This window comes from Rissa tridactyla, chromosome 2 (assembly GCF_028500815.1).
Source record: "Rissa tridactyla isolate bRisTri1 chromosome 2, bRisTri1.patW.cur.20221130, whole genome shotgun sequence".
Classification (NCBI taxonomy): Eukaryota; Metazoa; Chordata; class Aves; order Charadriiformes; family Laridae; genus Rissa; species Rissa tridactyla.
In genome coordinates this window covers 123,178,183-123,199,052 of record NC_071467.1, presented here as the reverse complement: position 1 = coordinate 123,199,052, position 20,870 = coordinate 123,178,183, and the positions used below count along the sequence as shown (strand labels likewise).

Genomic DNA, 20,870 nt, shown 5'->3' with positions numbered 1-20,870 from the left:
GAAGTTCTCACAAGATGCATCCACACAACTAAGAGCAAAAACTGCGTCAGCATCCCTTCTTAATATTTCCTTCATTTCCTATTGAAAAAAGATTATCAGAAGCAGACAAAAGTAATTACAAACAGCCAATGGATCAGCTTCTACACTGATTTATACCTGTACTTCACTACTTTCAGCACTTGGCTTGGCATCCTGAGAAATGGTGCTTGTCAGTAACTGGGAGAGGGAGCTCATGGGCCAATCCCATCTAGCTAGAAGAGTAAAAAAAATATATAAAATTGCCATTTCTGCAAAAACAATTTAACTTCTGCATTTGAAAGCAAGAGTAAGATAAACTGTGACACATTTTCATCCAAGACATTTATTAAAGATGATATGGGCACAGCACATAGATAAACCACATCCTGAAGCAGGGTTAAACTAGGTTTCACATTTTAAAGCTGTGCTGGCAGTTTGTTGTTTCTCCAGATGGAGAACTCACGTGTACCTTCCTTATATATATCTCTGCGATTTTAGATTGGCAAATGACAAACACAGTCTGTATTTATAAGGGTGTCATTTACTTCACTTTTTATTAAAATCATCAGCTACAAAACAGATGTTTTGTACATACCAGTCCTAAGAGAAAATGACATTAATTCTGAAATGAGACCATCATATTGCGCACCTGGGACATGATAAGGGGTCAGAAATAATAGAAAATATATGGAGATTAGATAAGCTACTCGCATCACACTGGAAGATTAACCTATACCTTTGAAGAAATCAGTGCACATGTTTATTGAAGACCTATTTTCTGCAAACATTAAAAAAGTTCCATTTTGCTCTCATTTAAAAATACTGTAGCCGCTACTGCTACAGAACGGAACTGTGCTACTTCAGTCTGACATGTGCCACAAGTGTCACAGTCTCTGGAAACAGAGAAATGGCCTAACAACATGATGAGAAACAAGACAGTAACACTTTTTTGATAGTAACGGTGTCAGAAAACACCACGGACCAAATTCTTAGTTGACGGAAGGTGACATAGCTTCCCCTAAATCAAAGATCAAGTACTCACCAAGAATCCGGACCATAATCAAAACATCCTGACGCTGTATCCTGTCTCTCCCTTTGAGGTCAAAACAGAGAAGGAGAAGGGGTAACAGACCCATCTAACTCAAGAAGCAACAGCAAAGTCATCCCATCCGTCCAGCAGCCCTTGTGTACTCTCCACTCAACCCAGAGTGGCTGGGAGGCTAAATAAGCCTTACGGGCCCTGAATTTTATTAGGGGCTTTCCAAAATCATGATAACTGGTATAGCCAGAAGCACAAGGCGATAAATGATAAAGTAATCTGGGCAGAATGTCGGGGCCATATTGTGATATTCATTTTTATATTAATATCAATGTGGGTTTTGGCTTAAAGTCCATTGTCTCACTGTAATAGCACAAGAATATTCATTTCCAGGACACTGTTAAAGGCATCTGCCAGGTGCTGCAGGGTGACTCTTGCTCCTATCTACTGCTTTGATAATGTCACCTCCTTGGTTATCATGACCTTGTTAAACTTTCCATACCATCATCCTGGAGACTGGAAGTAGGAATGTCATGCGATGTTGGATCCTAGTACAATGTAGGAAATGAAAACAAGAAAGCATTGTATTTAATGACAGCTTCCAGCAGGACAAAAAACATTACAGCAGAAAGGTTCATATTGGTCAGTGCCACCTGAAATACAGAATAAGGAACAAACATCAAAACATTAAAGTTAAATAGGTGTTGATTACAAGGTGAAAACATGGTTATTTCTATTAGTTTGCTGCAAGAACTCCACCCCAATAAATACATTTCTATCTTTATAAAATAGGTCATTTTATAGAATAAAAACACATCAAAAGTATACTGAAATTCTTAACAGAAAGACTAAGCGTAGAACCTAATTTTGCAACTTAAGATTGACCAAAAATGTTCAGGCTGTTCATATCCTAAAATCACAGGCAGGTCTTCTCTGATCACCACTACCTTAATTTCAGTGCCAAAATATAAATTATACACTAAAAACATAAGAACAAGTCATCTCAAATCCATAGGAAAATACAGACAGACAATGACGAATAAGTAATTTTGCTATATTCTTTATAGTCACTGTGCATAAAAAATACGTATCTTTCAGGTAAATATATTTTTTTCTTTGTTGTGATTTTAAAGTGCATCTAAAAGCCGCTAAATAAATCTTTATACTTTAAAAACAGAGGAAGGTGAACAGCAGTTCAGAAATGATAGGTAACTCCTGTTAATAAAGAGGTAATAAGTTCTACGTCCTATTCCAATATTCTCAGCTCCGCTAACGTGGTGGTGATATTTTGGGTGGGCAACATTGGCAAACACTGACTGGGCCCGATGACTGTATTTCATAGAATTACAAAATCAGTTAGGTTGGAGGGGACCTTAGTAGGTCATCTAGTTCAGCCTGCTCCAGGCATGGTCAATATTGGTTGCTGAGGGCTTTGTGCGGATGGGTCCTGCAAACCTCCCTGCAAAAAGGATGGTGACTGCACAAGCCCACCTGTAGGACCCCTGTCCTACTGTCTGCCTGTGCTCACGGCAGAGAACCTGGGCAATCCACCGACTTAGGGGCCTTGAGGAACTGTTCACGTAAATCCACGATTTCCAGTCTTATCAGTGTAATTACCAAGCAGGCCTCTACCCTTAAACACATATCAAACTAAAATATTGACAGTAGACAGAGTATTAACTAGCATTTTAAAGCTCGCCGAGCTAAATCTACTCCTAACAGTAACTTCAGAGGAGTATTGCCTGCATATGTGAGTGACCAGTTTGAGCTACGCTATGCGCAGGCACCCCATAAATAGCTGCCCTCCCTGGGACGTAGACACCATTTTCAGAAGTGCTCCCTTCTCGAGGAAACCCTTCTCAGAATGGCGGCAGCGGTGCTGCAAGCACTGGCCTGCCCCCGGCCGCTCTCAGCCCCCATCAGCAAATACTTTCCGTGAAGGGGTGTTCTACCTGCAAAGCTCTCAACATCACTCTGCTAAATGACAGTTTCCAAAGTATATGTCAAGCTTTTTGCTATCTTTCACAAAATAGCACCAGAATGCTGCTGCCATTCTCCCTTCATAAGTATCACACATGAGCAGCGCTTGGTGCTATGGAGCTGCAGCTACAAGTCCTTCGCAAGCAGTTCAATTTCATCCAGCAAGAAGTCCATGTCCTCTCGACTAACTTGCGGGCTGATCACCACCTGACGGAAGAAGTTGACTTTGCCCCGGTGAGGCTGGTACCCAAGCATCATGCTGCCCTTCTTCATCATCCTTTCTTTAATTATAGGAGCAACCTAAAAGTAGAGACAAAAAAGGGTTGATATCATACTCATAAATACAGCAGATTTGGGCAGGAACTGTACTTTGTGACTTAAAAAGCTTCTTTGAAGTGTTTGAGTTTTGCACCCCTTGCCTGCCTCTCCATTATCTGCCCCATGAAATATTAAAGCTCAGACCTGCAGGTTTAGAGGCAGACTGTGCATTGAGACCCTCAGGTTCTGGGACTCGTGGAAGAATCAGAACAAGACCTAAAACCCTCAAAAGCCTGCTGCTCGGGGAGTTCATCTGTAGCATGGGAAATCTTGGGTTAAGTCTTCCTGATTTAGATCAAAGGTTTGAACTCAGGAAGAACAGCTACTGCAGCCAGTAAAAGGCAGGGTTTCTCTCCTTGTTAACTTAGCTAAGCCTGACGACTCACCTTGATGGCCCTTTTCCCACCACATCTGCAAAGCATCTTTCCCTAGAGGACACTCTCCATTGAACCCCCCTGAAATTTAAGGTGCCAAAGAAGTCAGTGCGGTGCAATAGTGAGGGCGAAGGCCTCATCCTGGAGCTTAAGATTTAAGGTGTAAGTAGCATTTGGCCACACCACTCTTGTGTCGAATGGGATGAAATCTCATAGGTGTCTCACTGCAGAAAAAAACCCCATGAGTAAGACTGCCAGAGTCAGGTCCTTATAGCTGAACACTTGATCTCATCCCAGCGGGGCTATTAACCTTGTCCAATTAATCTTGTGCTCAACTTAAACGTGTGAGCAGTTCTGTGTTCTCATGCTTGGAATCAGTCATAAGCTTAAATGCATTGCTGGATTAAGTACTTCTTTGGAAGACAGAATTCAACATAAAGAAGTATTTTGACAAAAGCAGTGTTTTTAAAAATGTCTTGCATTTTAATATATTACTAACAACATTCATGTATTTCAGAACAGTGCATTCCTTTTCTTCCTTTTGTGACGGTTTGACTTTGAAATAAGTAAATGGAAGTATGACCTAACCTTGGTTTTTGCATTAATTTATTTCAGCTCTAAAAGCTAGTGCCAGAAACTACCACCTGATCTGCAAAAGACAAATGATGATGCCAACCTTGCCTTAATACCTTTATTTTTACACGGCACATTTTAGTAGGCAAGTCCCGTACAGTTTACTTAGATAGAAACAGCTGAAGTTTTCACACTAACAGCCTACCTTTCACATATTTGCTTAGTGGTACGTGTCTAAACTACCATTGTTTCAAAATGTATGTTGAACTGAGAGGAGGACTGCCTATGGTTCTAACTTAATTTGCCTCTCTGATTTCGGTTTATCTTTGTGACAAAGCTATGTCATTTATTTAGTGTTTGTTTTTTAAACTATGAGAGTGACAGAGTCAGAATTCTAATTAAAGTCCAGAGTGTGACATCAGTATGAATTATGCACATGGAAGCAATGAACATCCTTTCAGAATGCGGCGCGCAATCAGAATTTTGACGGTTTTGCATATTGCTGCAAGCAAAAGAAAAAAGAGAAATAAGTTGGGAAAGTAGTTCTGATAAACATTTAGGAAACACGAAGATAAGAATGAGGACAGGAACGCTCAGAATTACAACAGAAATCTTAAGAGGCATACTGTGATACCGTCAGTCACATTCAATAGCACCTTTTTCCATAAAATCCATAAAATCTAATGTGGAGCTCCAGGTGTGCCTCCTGCATAAAGATCCTAATGAAAGCTACCAATGAAAACACAATTCTGCTGTGCATCTGCAATGCATACATCATTTAGAAACAGAAGTCATCAAATATATCCCTATACCATCACCCACCTGGGTTTCTGTCTGCCTAGCAAATGATTCAAGGATTCCTCAGTTTCCTTGTTTTATAGCTCAGAATTACTTCAGACTAACCTCATTTATGGCATACTCAAAAAAAAAAAAATCATAAACAAGCACTGGAGTTCTGCTGCAGGACAGATAGAGATGGTAGCTATTTTGCATGAGACAGAGGCCTTCATCCTGAAAAGTATGTTACTCAGCAAACAATTCTCTCTGCTTCAGACCAAATGTTCCAAACTGCATCCTAACAAATCGCTGAACGCAGTACAGCACAGTGCTAACCCTAGGGCAAAATCTGGGCCTTATAATTGTTCTTGCACAATTTGCCAGTGGTGGAGTCAAATGGAAACACTCCTGGTTATGCACCCTAGTGTACGGACCTGCAACACATGTTCTCTTAAAACAGTATTCTCTCAACTTTGTTTTTAATTTTTTTAAGTTCTCTTAGCTTTGGCATGATAAAAATTCTTCTACTTTTCCTCCAGTTTGCATGTGTTGAACCCTTTAGCAGCATACAAGGCTTCTAAGAACTCTACTCTTTCATTTTTATTCACACCAGCCATGGGCTGAGATAGCAGTGACACTGTGACAACGCTCGGAAGACATCGCGCCCAGGAGGCATTGTGCTGGGCACCATATACATATAGAAAATACATAGGAAAAATTCCTGCACCCTTGTACTTGACAAGAGCCCCCTAGTGACTTCTGCTCATGGAATAAAGACACTACAAGTGTAAGGGGAGAAGCGAATTCTTCTTAATATACTTTCTCAAGCTCTTCTTTAAGATTCAAATCCCTATGGCAACTTTTAGCCCTTATTGATGTTCCATCACAGTTATTTTATCTTTTGTATCACACTATTGATTCTCTTCATCTCAACGCCCAGTGCTCCACGATCCATCATCCCAAAACGTGCAGTAGCACAAATGGAGACCATGAAAGCAAAAACATTTAGGCTTCAGTAATTTGGGGACTGTAAATATACTGCATTTCAGTAGGTCTTCTTTTATGCAAAGGGAAGGTAGAAAATTCTGACTTTTGTTATCTCATTTATTATCACATTCATCCTCCATGCTAATGAAGTTGTTCTCTTAATTTGAAGTGCATCCATCCCTTTTTGAAGGCAAACCAAACGCTTCCTACTTAAAAGAAAGAAAACATAGAACTGTCTTATGTGGTATTGACAGAATTATTTTTTGAAAGATTTTCCATCAAGTATTTTGCATGTTCTATTTGCCACAGTGATGAAGTCAGCATTACAAAGCTATCCTATCCACAGAAAGAAGTAAGGAACAAAATATATGTATAAATGCTTAACTACGTGTATCACAAAAGAACCATTAAGTGATACATGCATGCAAAGGCTTGGACTCGAGCACAGGGTATGACTGCTAACTGAAAGTAAAGGCTGGTACCACTTTGCAGCAGAAAAATTAGACCTATAAGGAACTAATTGCCTAGTGAGGAGTTCAATGTGTTTAATTCCCGCTCAAGTCAATGAGACCTGAGGATGCTCAAATATCAGAAAGAGCTGCACAGCCTCGTTCAGGATAGGCTCCTCGGAAAGCAATTTAGTGGGAGTGAGATTGCTTCACCAGTCCAATTATTTTACTACAGAACTTACTTCAAATTGTAAATCTAATTCTTTATGTGGCCCGTCAGTGGGACAAACTCAGAATTTTAAGTGTAATGTATCCTAAACCCAAAGTCCTCTTCTCTCCTTTGCTCCCTTCCCACCGCTGGCCTCCCCTGCCAATCCACCCTGGAGATTATTATTTCAAACACTCACTTCAGCAGTGTATTAGCTATACGACATGCCCTTCTTCCACCTAGGAAAGTGGGGAGGAGGTGCAGTGAGTGGAAGGCCACCCTGCAGCAGAGCTGCACACTGCGTAACCAGCGGCCCAGGGAACTGCTTTGCACGAGGACCGATGTGTGCATCAGTCTCCCGGTGCAGACCTACACAGAGGCTGCAACATCTCGTGCTTCCCTTACTATTAATAACAGAGTTCTTTAAACTAGAGCAAAAATTACATAGCAGTTTAGCTCCTTCTCCATCTACCTGGGTGACAGCATAATATCTTCTCCCACTCTCAGCCAGCACTCAGCCACACTACAAACAACAGAAAGTTTTAGCCCTAAAATTTAAGCTGTTTCTATCAAGAGTCCAGACCACAGCTGAACCTCATATATATTCACACGGAAGATGTCAGTGTTCCTTCCCAGCACGTACACACACACACAGAGCAATGTGATAAACAGCCAGGACCCGTTTTGACACTACAGCTGAAGTATCTAGTGCACCAGGAGGATTAGGAAAGCAATATATGTCCCTCTCCATATCTCAAGCATCCTTGAGAAGAGTGGTTCTGCACAATCATACCAGACAGCAATACCTTAAAAACCACTGTGTTCCCCCTAATTGACTCGTCAATGGCATTCAATGAAACTTTCTCCAACAGTTCAAGAATTTCCACCAAGCTCAGGTGGAAACACTGAGCTTCATAACACACTTCAACAGCCACCATTAAAGACTGACTCATCAACAGAGTTGAGCACATTCTCAGCAGCAGAAGCATGTACCTAGTATCTCCAAGAGCTAGTTCCCAAGTTTGAACACTTAAAATCCTTTCGGAGAACTTGTTGAAACACCTATTTGAGATAATTTCTTCTTCTTCCAGCTATCAAGGCCTCCGAAACCTTTCCCTCAGTGGTCAAGCTATGTAAGCCTGGTTCTTAAGCTAAGAATAACTTCCTAGCACATGGGTTTCCTGTGTAAAGTTAAATCTCCAGAGCAGCTCTGTTAAATTGGTGATGTTCCCACCCTGTTAGTCATGGCACAGTATTATGCTTTGGAATTCATTCCCTGTAAGGTGCCTCCTGTTGAACAGTATAGACATTTGTAATTAGAGTTGGTTTGTAAAAGTTTATTCTAACTACACACACACAAAAAAAAATCATAGTAAGATAACAAGCTGCCTAGCTTTTTCAAATCATGCAATCCCATTAACTTCTAAAATACATACACCACTATTAACAGTTTATAGTTCAAGTCCTATACTTAGTCCAAAACAGATGATGCTTTCTGATGACAAGGGACAGAAAAGAGTAATGTAGCTTTTTTGTTCATATGCGATAGATTCACTGAGCCCCAGCCCCAACTGCACTAATGCTGCTGAGTATGGATAGCCAAGTAGGTTGTCCTAAAGAGAAGCAGAATTTCCTGACAAATATGCTACCTTGTTCTTCTTGCTGAAATAAAGAAAAAAGCACCTACTGATTTTAATTAGCCACTTATTTTTCTGCTCTAATGTTGTCTCTGACAATTGTAATTAACAGATACACTGAAAGTGCAAGAAAGCTCAGGTTGGACAACTGCAGAATAGCTTGCTGATGATGGAAGACCATGTCCAATATTGGTTATAAATTTCTTTCTCCATGCCCTCCCTTAATCTGTAAGGGTTCTCATTTTAGACCTAATATCGTATTTTCAAACTGTCCCATCACAAATTATTTTCTATGCCTCTGACACTGTACCCCTGTTACCTGTACTGTCATCATTCTCACACTCTAGTTGCATTAGTGTAGTCATACCAGCTACTGATGTATCACAACAGCTTTTCCAAACTGTAGGCTAGAGGCTGTATTCTTTAAAAGCAACATTCTGAAAATTTTGTATTTAAACATGAAGGCAACAGGAATGAGTTGCAAATTGTCAACAATGCTCGGTAAAAATATTCTGCTAAGCAATGAATTTATGAAAATATATTGCTTCGGAGCGGTGGGGGAAGGGGCAGGGGGAATTTGTGAATTTGACAAACAGCCCAAGTGAAAAGATAGCATTAGACAGAAAATTAAAGCAGCCAGAAAAATAAAGAAACCAGAAAAGCCTAAAGGTTTTCTGAATTTTTGAAACAAAACTATTTTATTTGTTTCAAAACACTGTTTTCAATTAAAACTTAAATTCAATTGGAAATTGACCCATTTTTATTGCAGCCAATAGAAGAGGACTGAGAAAAGCGAAACTAAGCAAATTGCTTCATTTTAGCTTGTCTGAAAACAAAAAATCTTTCTGGTCAATGAAAACCAAGAATTGCTTCCCGTTTCTTAATTCAATGGCCAAACCAAAAAATCCATTATTTGTACAACCATAAATATGTGGGACCAAAAGTGCTGACACTGCTTAACTGAAATATCTGTAGAACTTTTGGCCCCTAGAAAAGTCAGAAAGTATGAGAAAATTCATGGGACCGCCTGTTCTGTTGGCAAAATCTGTCTGGAAATCTCACGTGAACAGCTTAGAGTAGTGTGGATGACTCCAAACGTGCTAGCCCAGCAAGTACTACAAAGTCAGAATGCCTATAAAAACTGCTGTTAATACTGGCAACTGCTATCAGAAACATTTTTTCCAAATCTTTTGAAGAGTTCCCAGGTCACTGAGTATCTATGCAACATAAAGCTGAAGAGCTATTCCAGCTGCTGGCAGCAGCGACTCCCAGTCATCGGACCCCATTCTGCTTCTCCTGAAACTCATTTCAAAATTGCCACAGACTTCAAATGGAAGCAGAATGCAATTATCTAAATTTCCTCCTTATGTGTCTGCTTCAGGTGGCAGTTTGCAAACAGCCTTCAGCTTTTATTGGAGAAAGCCACACTTGCAGTAAATCAATAACCTTTCTAGGCAGCCTCAAAAGGAGGGTAGACAGTGTCAGAAGGACAGGAGCGTATTAGCAGCTCAAACTATTTCTCTTCCTCAAATACAGCCTTGATGAAATTTTCCGAGGTACGGAATACTGCACTAGAAATTGGCTGAAGATTTGTAGCTAGAAGACAAAAAAAAAGTTGCCCTTTTGACAAAATGGAAAGATCACATTCTCATGATTTCACAAAAATGGAAAACACATTTTGTGTTCTCGCCTCAGTTATTCCTTGCAATGGAATACAAGTTGATACAGAACAGTCTTTCTCATCTGACCACAAATATCTGTTTTGGCTCCCCCAGAAGGGGCAAATTTTCATTTGGAATTTCATGATTGTTATTTAAAAGGCAACTTTTTGGCTATTCAAAATCTGACAAGTTATGCTTCCTGCTAGAAATGACCAGTTTGGATTCATGTATATTCATAAGAAAACAACTATTGTACAGCAATTGCCACCAAAAAGGTAAACAATTCAGTGAAGTGTTTGGACACAAATTTAAACTTTTACATATGGGCTATTAATTTCAGTGGGTCTTCACAGTAGTTTCTTACCTTGTTTAAATGATAGCACAGTGGTTGAGGTACTGGATACAGACTCAACAAATAGGGCTGGTCCCTAACCCTTCCAGAGGCAGTTTGGACAAATCGCTCCATCTCTTTTTGGTAACACGTTTCTTTTTCCCTTCACAGGAAGCACATAACCCTTCAGGGCAATGAAGTCTCTATGCGTTCATACATCTATTGTAATCGTCCCTGATATCTCATGGGTGCTCTGTACACCAGTATTATATATATTAAATAATTTCTGCACTAAATAGGTTCTCACAAACATCTGTCACAACATACCTGCTGCATTTCACAGAGTAACTGCAAAAGATAACTTTGATATCAATGATACCAATCAGTATTAAGTAAGAACAGTAGCTGGCATTTTAATGCTGACCATTGGATGCAATACAAGTGAGCAAAACACTTTCTTTGGTTTGTTGTAATCACAAAACTAGCTAAATACTACAAATATTTGGAAGTAATAGTGCTTTCAACGTATTATAACACTGAGAAAGTATGTCCTTCACTGTTAAACATCTCTTCTTGCCTTTTGCTGCAGCATCAGTTGCTGGCTTTAAAACAACAGGCTTTTTCCCTTTTGGTGATAATTAAAAACAAACTCAGACCATTTGTCAGCTGTCACCCCAACCGGGACAATCGAAATACCAAATATTTGCACACCCAATCACAGCTTTGTTCTTGTAGCCAAGGCGCTCTCTAAAACCCAAACATGTTTTTCTTTTGTCTAGAATTTGTTCTGGGCCTACATCCCTAAACCACTAATAAATTATTGCCGTACACTATTGCGCCAGTGTTCCCCTTGTGCCACACCAGGCAACAAAAGGAGAAATAAACGCATTTGTCAAAATAGCAGTAACCACTTCCACATTCTTTGGAGCAACTAACATATCAAAGGAGAAGAGATGCTGCTGTATTTCTGTCCCGATGCTGACATTCTCCGTGCATCTTCAACTCTGGGCTGTGCAGTGTGTTTACACTACCATATCTTGCACATCATCTTCTCACCAGTTGTTTTTTGCCAGAAGACATGTTAATGAACCCCACAAATCACTGACCTGACTAATAGGAGATGCTGGGCTGGCTTCGGATTTTGATTGCTTTAAATGACTCCTTTAGCCAGCCATTTACGCAACGAAAAATAGCCTTCAGACAAAGGCTTTTACACTAATGGTATTTGCCTCTGAAAAGGAGGAGCCAGAACAGACAGCACCCAGAACAGAATCAGTACTTAAAGGAGTTTGTCCATGTGTTTACTTACAGCTAAAATGTACATTGGTGAACAACACGGTTTTCCAGGTGCACAGTCCCATGTTGTCTTCTATCTAAGCACATGCAGCTTTTCAAGACAATTCACCTGGATTTCTTATTATTTTTCTGTCATTTCTGTGTTGCTTTACTGAGGTCTTATTAACAAGCCATGTGGAAAGCGTAAGCATTAAGAAAATTCCAAAGACTAGCACACAATGTTACAAATCCAATACTCTGATCTGTTTAAACAAGAGTTGAGCGCTACTGGTTTTATAAAAACAATTACTTTAAGAGGCTTCATAGCATACATGAGGTTCTTCTGTGCAACATTTTGTTAAGTTCCCAGGTTTTCCAGTCTTTCAACCCTGCCAAAGACAAGCTCCCCTTCTCCATCCAGGATGAAAGGGTAGCTTGTCATCTTGAAAGTAAGAGTAACTAACAAAAAAAATATCCTTTTTAGTTTGTATGCATAGGGATGAGCTTCTGTTCTACTCCACTGGGGGAAAAAAGAAATCACAGTGCAATGTGAATGTCTAGGGTTGGGAGGAGCACTTTACAATAGCAAGATTTACATTATACGGTGACACAAGTTCAAAAACTTGACACATTTCTGGTGTAGAAAAAGGAATATTGCTTCAGAAACTTGGAATGATTCCCAATTGTTAGGATCTTATTTACTACTTGCACAAGTCAGCTTCTGGCATAAGGTAGCAGCACCTTCTGTATTTGCATTATGGTAAGGATTAAAGAACAGTAATGTGTCTTTGTTCCTATTCTTTAACCAGATCTAAAGAAAAAATTAGTATTACAACAAAACAAGATATCTTTTGTGTCTTTTTTTCTCCTTAAAAACATTACAATGACCTTCTCAGAGGCTGCTTACAAAGTCTTGGGGGAGATGAGGGGATGGTGTCTACCATGACCCAGACTGCTACCACAAAAGCAAGGCTGCTGTCTGACCTGATCACCCAATTTTACAAAGAAAATTATCCCCTTTCCCCATCCACTCAGTGAATTATAGGACCAATAACTGTCAATTATTACAATTATTTTGCCTGAGACTCATTTACTTAAAGCCCGATCTGGACATGAAATAAAGGCCAACAAACCATTCCACACGGAGCCCTATCAAAGTCAACAACACATTCCTCACGTACATCTCACCCCAGGACAATGTTCATTCCAGCTCAGCCTTCCTCCTCTCCTCATCCCCAGTGAGCATGTTTTCTCCTGTGCTTAAATGCATGGACAATCAGGAAACTGAAAGAACAAACCAGGATCCCTAGGGTTTCAGAATTTCCAAATTTTCTTGCAGTCTGTAAGGGTGGAAAGTGATGGGAAAGTAATGATTTGCACCTACAAGTATTTGCAAACTAAAGAACCAAAATACAGGTAATTATGATTAATAAAAGTCTTAGCTAAATGGAACTAGACTGCAGTCAATCCCTAGATAATTTAAGGGCATTTGGAGGGGGAAAGCCACACCGGGCTCAAAATTTAGCATCCCTCTTGCAGAGATTTATAACAATATACTTACCGCAAAAGAACTACATGGAATTAAAAAATTTGCTAACCTTGGGCCTACCCTACACCCCTATTGATATGGCTTAGCATTCAGAGGCATAGATTAAATCCTCTAACCCTGTACACCAAATTGCTTTGAGAACCTTATTCTTTTGCCAGTCTGACCGTGTATTCACTGTGGACCATGGTAAATGCCACAATTTCCCTTAGCTACCTATAAATCACACCAAAAAGGTAAAAATTGTACCATTAGAAGCAAAAGAATAGCAGGGTGAAAAAAAGGTGAAAAACTTGCACATTTTTGTCAGGCTTTCACACCAATGAAAGAGAGACAGTGAGCATGCACAAGAAGAATCTTTTTGATCTTTGAAAGCAGTTACAATCTTCTATACGAAACTTGTCGATTGAAGCCTGCTAGATTTCACTACCTTTATTGAAAAGGTTCCACAGAATTCAATAAATACAAATAATCTTCCTACAAAATTTATAAAGTCTCCGATTGATCAGCAGCTCCAGAAAAGATTCTCTACATTAATCAACATTCACCTACAGAAGTCTGCCATTGAAGTCACTGGGAGTTTTATGGCCGAATTTACCTGCAGTAGAGTTAGACTAATGCATGTTTCCTTATAACTCTATTAAATTTGAAAGGAAGGTCTAAATATCTGCTGAACAGATATCAATCCTGCACTTGGGCCACAACAACCCGTGCATCGCTCCAGGCCTGGGGAAGTGTGGCTGGAGAGCTGCCTGGCAGAAAAGGACCTGGGGGTTCTAATGGACAAGCGGCTGAACATGAGCCAGCAGCGTGCCCAGGTGGCCAAGAAAGCCAATGGCATCCTGGCTTGTATCAGAAATAGTGTGACCAGCAGAAGTAGGGAGGTGATTGTCCCCATGTACTCGGCACTGGTGAGGCCGAGCACTCGGCACTGGACACCTTGAGTACTGTGTCCAGTTCTGGGCACCTCAATACGACAGAGATATCGAGGTGCTGGAGCGAGTGCAGAGGAGGGCAACGAAGCTGGTGAAGGGCCTGGAGAATAAATCTTATGAGGAGCGGTTGAAGGAGCTGGGACTGTTTAGTTTGAGGAAGAGGAGGCTGAGGGGAGACCTCATCACTCTCTACAACTACTTGAAAGGACACTGTAGACAGGTTGGTGCTGGTCTCTTCTCACAGGTAATTAGCGATAGAACAAGAGGGAGTGGCTTCAAGCTGCAGCAGGGTAGGTTTAGGCTGGACATTAGGAAAAAATTCTTCACAGAAAGAGTGGTCAGACACTGGAATAGGCTACCCAGGGAGGTGGTGGAGCCACCATCCCTGGATGTGGTTAAGAGTCGTTTGGATGTGGTGTTAGGGGATATGGTGTAGGGGAGAACTTTGTAGAGTGGGGTTGATGGTTGGACTCGATGATCCCAAGGGTCTTTTCCAACCTAAATGATTCTGTGACTCTATTTTGTACTGCTTTTAGAGGAACTTTTCTTGGTTATAAGAAATTTTGTCAGACTTGTAGATATTTCTGACCATACTAACCCCTTTGGAGAGTAACAAGAAATTCCTCCCTTGTAGGCATGAGAAAGAAACATATTCCATCTCAATCCTCTCAAGACGCCTACAGTTAGAAAGGAATCCGTGCTTACATATCTGAGTCACAAAATGAAATCTGAGGTCCTAGAGAAAACTTTGTATCTCAGTACACATGAAGGAGCAGGACTTCCTCCCACTCACCCCTACAAATATTTCTGACACCATTCACAGCATTACACAAAATATAAAGATTGCTTAATTGAGCAGATGAAGCAAGTTACACTTTTTCTGTGGCATTACTAGTGATTTATTTATGAACATATCTGAAATTTCCACTTATCAAGCAACAGTAAGGAAGAGTAGTTTTATGTGAAGAAAGGACAGAGTTTAGGCCCAACTCTTTTTTCCTCTATTTGCAATTTCAATGCTTTCTTGCTGTTTCTTAAAGTGTTTGATGCAGCAGGAGGGAGGTGCAGCTTCCCTCTCCTCCTATTGAAGTTGGTGATAGGAAACAGAAGAGTGCTAACGTAATAAGTAGATATTCATTTAAGTGGAGGCAAGCTTAAGATTCATTGACCTAAGAGCAAGAGGTCAATATTTATTCAGAGAACAATAAATCTTGATACTTGGTTCTAACAGATGTTAATCCAATGTATTATTAAATCCATCCCATTAAAGCTAATTAGGATGTGTGTCCTCGTGAGCCTTGTTGCCAATAGTCATTAGTATTGCATGGGTCATAATTACTGTGCTTTGATAATTAAATCATATAATTTCTAATAAAATTAAATATCTGGGGATAGAAATACTTATTTTTCTCTACTATGACTATATTATTGTATATTTCATTGGTTTCCTCCTTCATGCTGCTGTAGACCTTCCTCCTGCCCAGACCAGCATAGCTAAGGAATCAAAAGCAATGTTGGAGCTGCACCATTTTTTAAACTTTCCTATTTGTCTTAAAAACCTGATACTCCTAAAACCACATTCATCCACTATTCATGCACCAGGCAGGTAAGAAGCAAGGACACAAATCAATAAGTAGCTGCTGTCATGAAAAAGAGAAAAGAAAAAGGACTCATACTCCTAAGTGAAAAATTCCTCCTATTTTGGAGTTTTACAGTGCTTTCCATCCCCAAATTTCAGTGTACTTCATAGATAGGAGGAAATACTATCATCTTCATCTTAATCTCTGTAAGGAACTGAGGCACACAGAAAGGAAATAACAACCAAGATCTTAACCACAACCCTGTGCCAAAGCTAGACATCACTCAGGTACATTAGTGATTCAGCAAGCAGGATGGGTAGTTTTAGTGCACATTTGTCTTGGAAATACTCTTGAAGAATACACGCAAAATCACTGCCATTTGGGTCAAAGTGGTTTCCTTCCTGAAGGAACCACAGCTGAACTCAGGCATCAGGGTACAATGCAAAGTGTCCCACTTGCACTGTAGATGACAGCTTCTCCAGTGGTTAGCACTCCATGCACTCACAGTGCACACTAGGGCTGCTGACTGGTGGGAACCTCACTCTTGGAGAAGACTTAGTGAGGACATGAGGGATCACAGAAAATTAAATCCTGGTCATTCCATCTTATTTATGCCACACACACCAGTAATATAGACTACAGTTCCCAAGTTTCAGCTCCGTATATTGACGCTTGACAGTATTTTTCCATCGCGACCTGCATTGTTTACAGGCAGAAGTTGCGTATTTCTGTAAGAGTCTCACAGATAAGGGGAGTACTAGTTGAGAGGAAGTGTTAAACACATTGAACTGTACATCATGTGTCACCCAGAGACATGGCCTCCAGCACTGAAGGTAAAGTGTGGAAAGTAGGATTCAACTGCCATCATTTTGGTAGTCTAAAAGTTGGACATTTAGCCTAAGCTAGTCATTTAGGCTTTGCCTTTAATTAACAGAGAAAATGAAGCACCTCCAGAGAGCGATTCACCTCATCCTACAGTAGGCATCTAAGATAGATGGGCTCAATTTGGAAACGCTTCTCTCCTCCTCCATGGGCTTCAGTGGAAGACCTCTGTCTGAGTTTTAGATGGCTAAAGCAAGGTAAGACGAAGCCTATGCAGACAGTTTATCTCAAATCAAAGACATTTAAAATCCACATTCTTCTGCTGTTTCTAGACTATGGAACTGCTGGATAGGCCCAAGAGCTGCATTGGTCACAGTGCAGAGGGAGGATATCCAGAGTCAAGCAGAATCAGGGGGAACGAAGTGCTCCTCTGGTGACTAACATGGTGGATGTGTGTTAGATGAGGTGATTAAAAGCTAGCCACAGAGAACACAAAGACCCAGCAAGGATCAGAGAAACACCAGGGAGAGCAACTCTAGTAACCTGAGCACACCACATTGACTACTCCTCTATCAAAGGAGGTCAACTTGCCCCTCGTGTGAAATACACAGTGAAGAAATAAATTTAAAAAATCTCACAGGAATGCCAGGCAAGGGGTATAGTATTTACTATGGAATGCAGAGGGAAGAAAATTCTGGGACTGTAGAAAATGTATCATGGAATGCTTAGGTGAAGGGCCAAAGGTATGGACAGAGAGACGTCAAAGTGGATTGGGGAGGAACAAATGTGGGAAAACAGAGGGAAAAGAAAATAAACAGGGCAGTCAGATACAGACTGCTGGTCAGTACACTCACCTAGATGAACCTGGCACTTGATCACCGCAGACTATCCTATATTCTTATTAAATCCTATTTCTTTCTTCTATGTGGATGTGTGAACGCTAGTGAACTTCACGATGGACAAGCCAGGTAGCAGGATAAGAGGTCTGAGTACCTGCAACCTGAAGGGTGTGCAGACCAAGGTACCAGCAACTGGATAGACTCAATATCTAAGACCAGCTACCAGAGAGACCATAATGTGCATACATTGACCCCACAAGATTTCAGTCCTTATCAGCTGAAGAGAATTGGGCACTTCATACTGTTTACGTGTGTATGACTGTTATATGTGTTTATGGGGTGCCAGTAAAGACACTGCTCTCTGTGTTGATCTGTACGGCCAGCTGTGTGTATGTTGGATATTTTGTGTGCATGTACATGTACACATGTGCAACTACTGGAATATGTGTGCTCACTGAACCTGGTGACAGGGAACCTCAGTGGCCTTGTACCTATCAGGCTGGAAAAGGAGAAAGCCCCCTGGATCCTACGGGCACCTGGATTCATAGAATCACAGAATGGTTTGGGTTGGAAGGGACCTTAAAGATCATCTAGTTACAACCCCCCTGCCATGGGCAGGGACACCTCCCACTAGACCAGGCTGCTCAAAGCCCCATCCAGCCTGGCCTTGAACACTTCCAGGGATGAGGCATCCACGACTTCCCTGGGCAACTTGTTCCAGTGCTTCACTACACTCACTGTAAAGAATTTCTTCCTAATATCTAATCTAAATCTCCTCTCTTTCATTTTAAAACCATTAGCCCTTATCCTATCACTACACTCCCTGACAAAGAGTCCCTCCCCATCTTTCCTATAGGCCCCCTTTAGGTACCGGAAGGCCGCTATAAGGTCTCCCTGGGGCCTTCTCTTCTCCAGGCTGAACAACCCCAACTCTCTCAGCCTGTCCTCATAGGAGAGGTGCTCCAGCCTTCTGATCATCTTTGTGGCCCTCCTCTGGACCTGTTCCAACACATACACATCGTTCTTATGTTGGGGGCCCCAGAGCTGGACGCGGTATTCCAGGTACTCTACTTCAGCCACCTTCGGACATTGTACTGAATTACCACTGCTTTGTGGTAATTTTTTGTGGCTGTCAATTTTCACTGGAATTGTGGAGACGTGTGCTTTGAATCATTTTCTATACATAAGAACTCATTTGCATTTGATACCAGGAGCATCCCATTGGTCCCACACATGCATTCTGATCATTAGAAAACTCTGCCGTCAGAGTGGAGGTTCATCTGGCACAAACTAGATATGGAACTTCAGACTAGGATTAAATTCACATGTGCTTTTACCTCATTATCCTATCATATGTTAAGTACTCTGAGCTCAAAAAATTAAAATGCACAAAATGAGACAATGTGAGGTTTGCAGTTCTAATTCTGTTTGAGGAAAAGCCAGCTTTAACCAAGAACAGTTGCGAGAATACGTGCTAACACCATACACTAAGGGCGTGCCTCAGCTCTCTTGACGCTACTTCCCTTCATACACTCAGAGCCAGTTTTTATGAATTTCATGCACACAAATCCCTTTGGTGCACTGGTGCCAAGCTGGCTATATGTACGTGCAAAGATCCATTTTTCATGTATACGCAGGTTATTTGCCTGCATATATTACATGTGTGCAAGTGTACACACTGCAGCTATGTAGGACAATTTAGAACAAAAGTCAGACTTGCAGTGGACTTCTCCAAAAAACACAAACACACAAAACAAGCCAAAGAAAAAACTCCATCAAGTACGTGGCACAACCTCCATCTCTCCAATGTGCTACGGAGCAACTGACTCTCTGCATCTAGCATGGCTACAGGCTACTGCCCTCCTACAAGCTTCAAACTGTTGTTATTTTACTTCCTTCAGATGATTCTCATTATAACCGGGCTGAGTGCTGAGTTAAAAAGTAAGTGTATGAATCATATCATCAACTCAGTTGTCTGGAATCTTGCTTTTCCATGCATTTCCTCATTGCTCCACGGATCACCAGTGTAAAACATGTTGTAGCTGCATCAAATTTCCTTTTGCTCTTTTTAACTCTACAATTGCCTGTGAGTCGATACTTATTGTTATCCAGCTTCCTAACGAATGACGATCTGTGCCTTCAGTGCCTCCCTCGCAGAAGTGGCAAAGGGTTACAAATCTTTAACTTGAGGTTATTGCCCGGGGGGATCTCACTATCCAGCTTCTGGGATAAGGCTTCAGCATTGAGTGTCCATGTTGTGGTCAGGAAGAGAAAAAGAGAACCCTCAATTTAAGCCTAATTTAAGGCCTGCCATTGCTCCATGCACCATCAGATCTCTGTCATCTTTCCACAAGTGAAGGTGGCTGCACAGCCCTGTATCTTTTGCCACAGCCATCCCTTGTGGGACCACTTTTCACCTTGGAGCAACAAGACAGCCGGCTCCACCAGCTTTTAACCCTGCCAGAGGAAGGATGTATGCACAAGAGTGGCTCAGAGCACTAGTCCCGAGACAGGCTTCTGCTGCCTTCCTTACAGATATACAAAGAGGACAAAAAAAAACCTCCCAGCTATTAAGACTTACTATTTACTTGACACCCTCCTTCTTTCAACTGTTTATTTGAATTGTACTATTAGCCTGTAATGGCTGTAGAACAGTCCAGTGTGTTGTAAATTCCCCTTCTACTATCTAAACGCTGCACCTTTGATATTTTCTACCTATCATTGGCTCTACACAGTATTGTACTAGCTTTCCCCATGTCCCTGTGCTGTCTAAGTCCATCTATCAGCCTCCATTCCTGAAAATAATACTTTGATTTTTTAGTAAAGGGAATATTTTTGACTGATTCTCTTCAGTGGAATTAATTTTTCCAGTTACAGAATTCAAAATACATTTTGCAATCTTTTCCTCTGAAGCTAGCAGTATTCCCAAGGTACAGGATTAGAGCAGCTTTTATAATTTCGGGGTGGGCAGTATGGAAATGGTTTCTCCTTGGTTTGTTTTTAATCTTGTAAAAATCTGTAATCATGTTTTCAGAGTAGTGCTCCCCCTTCTCCATTACTACCCTGTATTAACCACCGGTAAGCAAATTGTACATTCAGAGACCAGGTTTCAGTCTGTAGCAACTATTTTAAGAACTGGTATATTTGCATTCCTGTATTCTGGAAACAACACTAACCCCAGCTTGAAGTTATGGGATATTTTATGAATATTTTGTGATCACACAGACAGAAGTACTTCCGATGTTTATCAAAAAACTGATTTAAAAATCACAATTCCAACAGGATATATGAATTTAGCAGCACCACTAAACACTTTCATTTCTACCTTAATCTTTAAGAGGATTCTGCTAAAAGATTAATCATTCAGGGACAGAGAAAAAAAGTCTAAAAGCTTGGCAGGAAAAATGGTCAGTCTCATGTGCTTTCATTTTCCATGGCCAACTGTGACTTTGGGAAGCAGAAAAGAGCACACAACTTGGGCTGCTTTTGATCCCCATCTAGTGCATGAATTAAGGAACTGC

At 40.8% G+C, this 20,870-nt stretch overlaps 1 protein-coding gene across 2 annotated transcripts in view; it reads right to left on the bottom strand.

Annotated features, from left to right (window-relative positions):
* Nucleotides 1-1,628: 1,628 nt before the first annotated feature.
* The window catches only part of GADL1 (glutamate decarboxylase like 1), an 85,759-nt gene continuing 66,517 nt past the window's right edge, over nucleotides 1,629-20,870 (bottom strand). For both annotated transcript variants that reach the window (XM_054192989.1, XM_054192990.1), the window contains one exon: nucleotides 1,629-3,337. In XM_054192989.1, coding sequence (XP_054048964.1) covers nucleotides 3,164-3,337 — 174 coding nt within the window. In that variant the 3' untranslated portion in view covers nucleotides 1,629-3,163. The remainder of the gene's footprint in view (nucleotides 3,338-20,870) is intronic.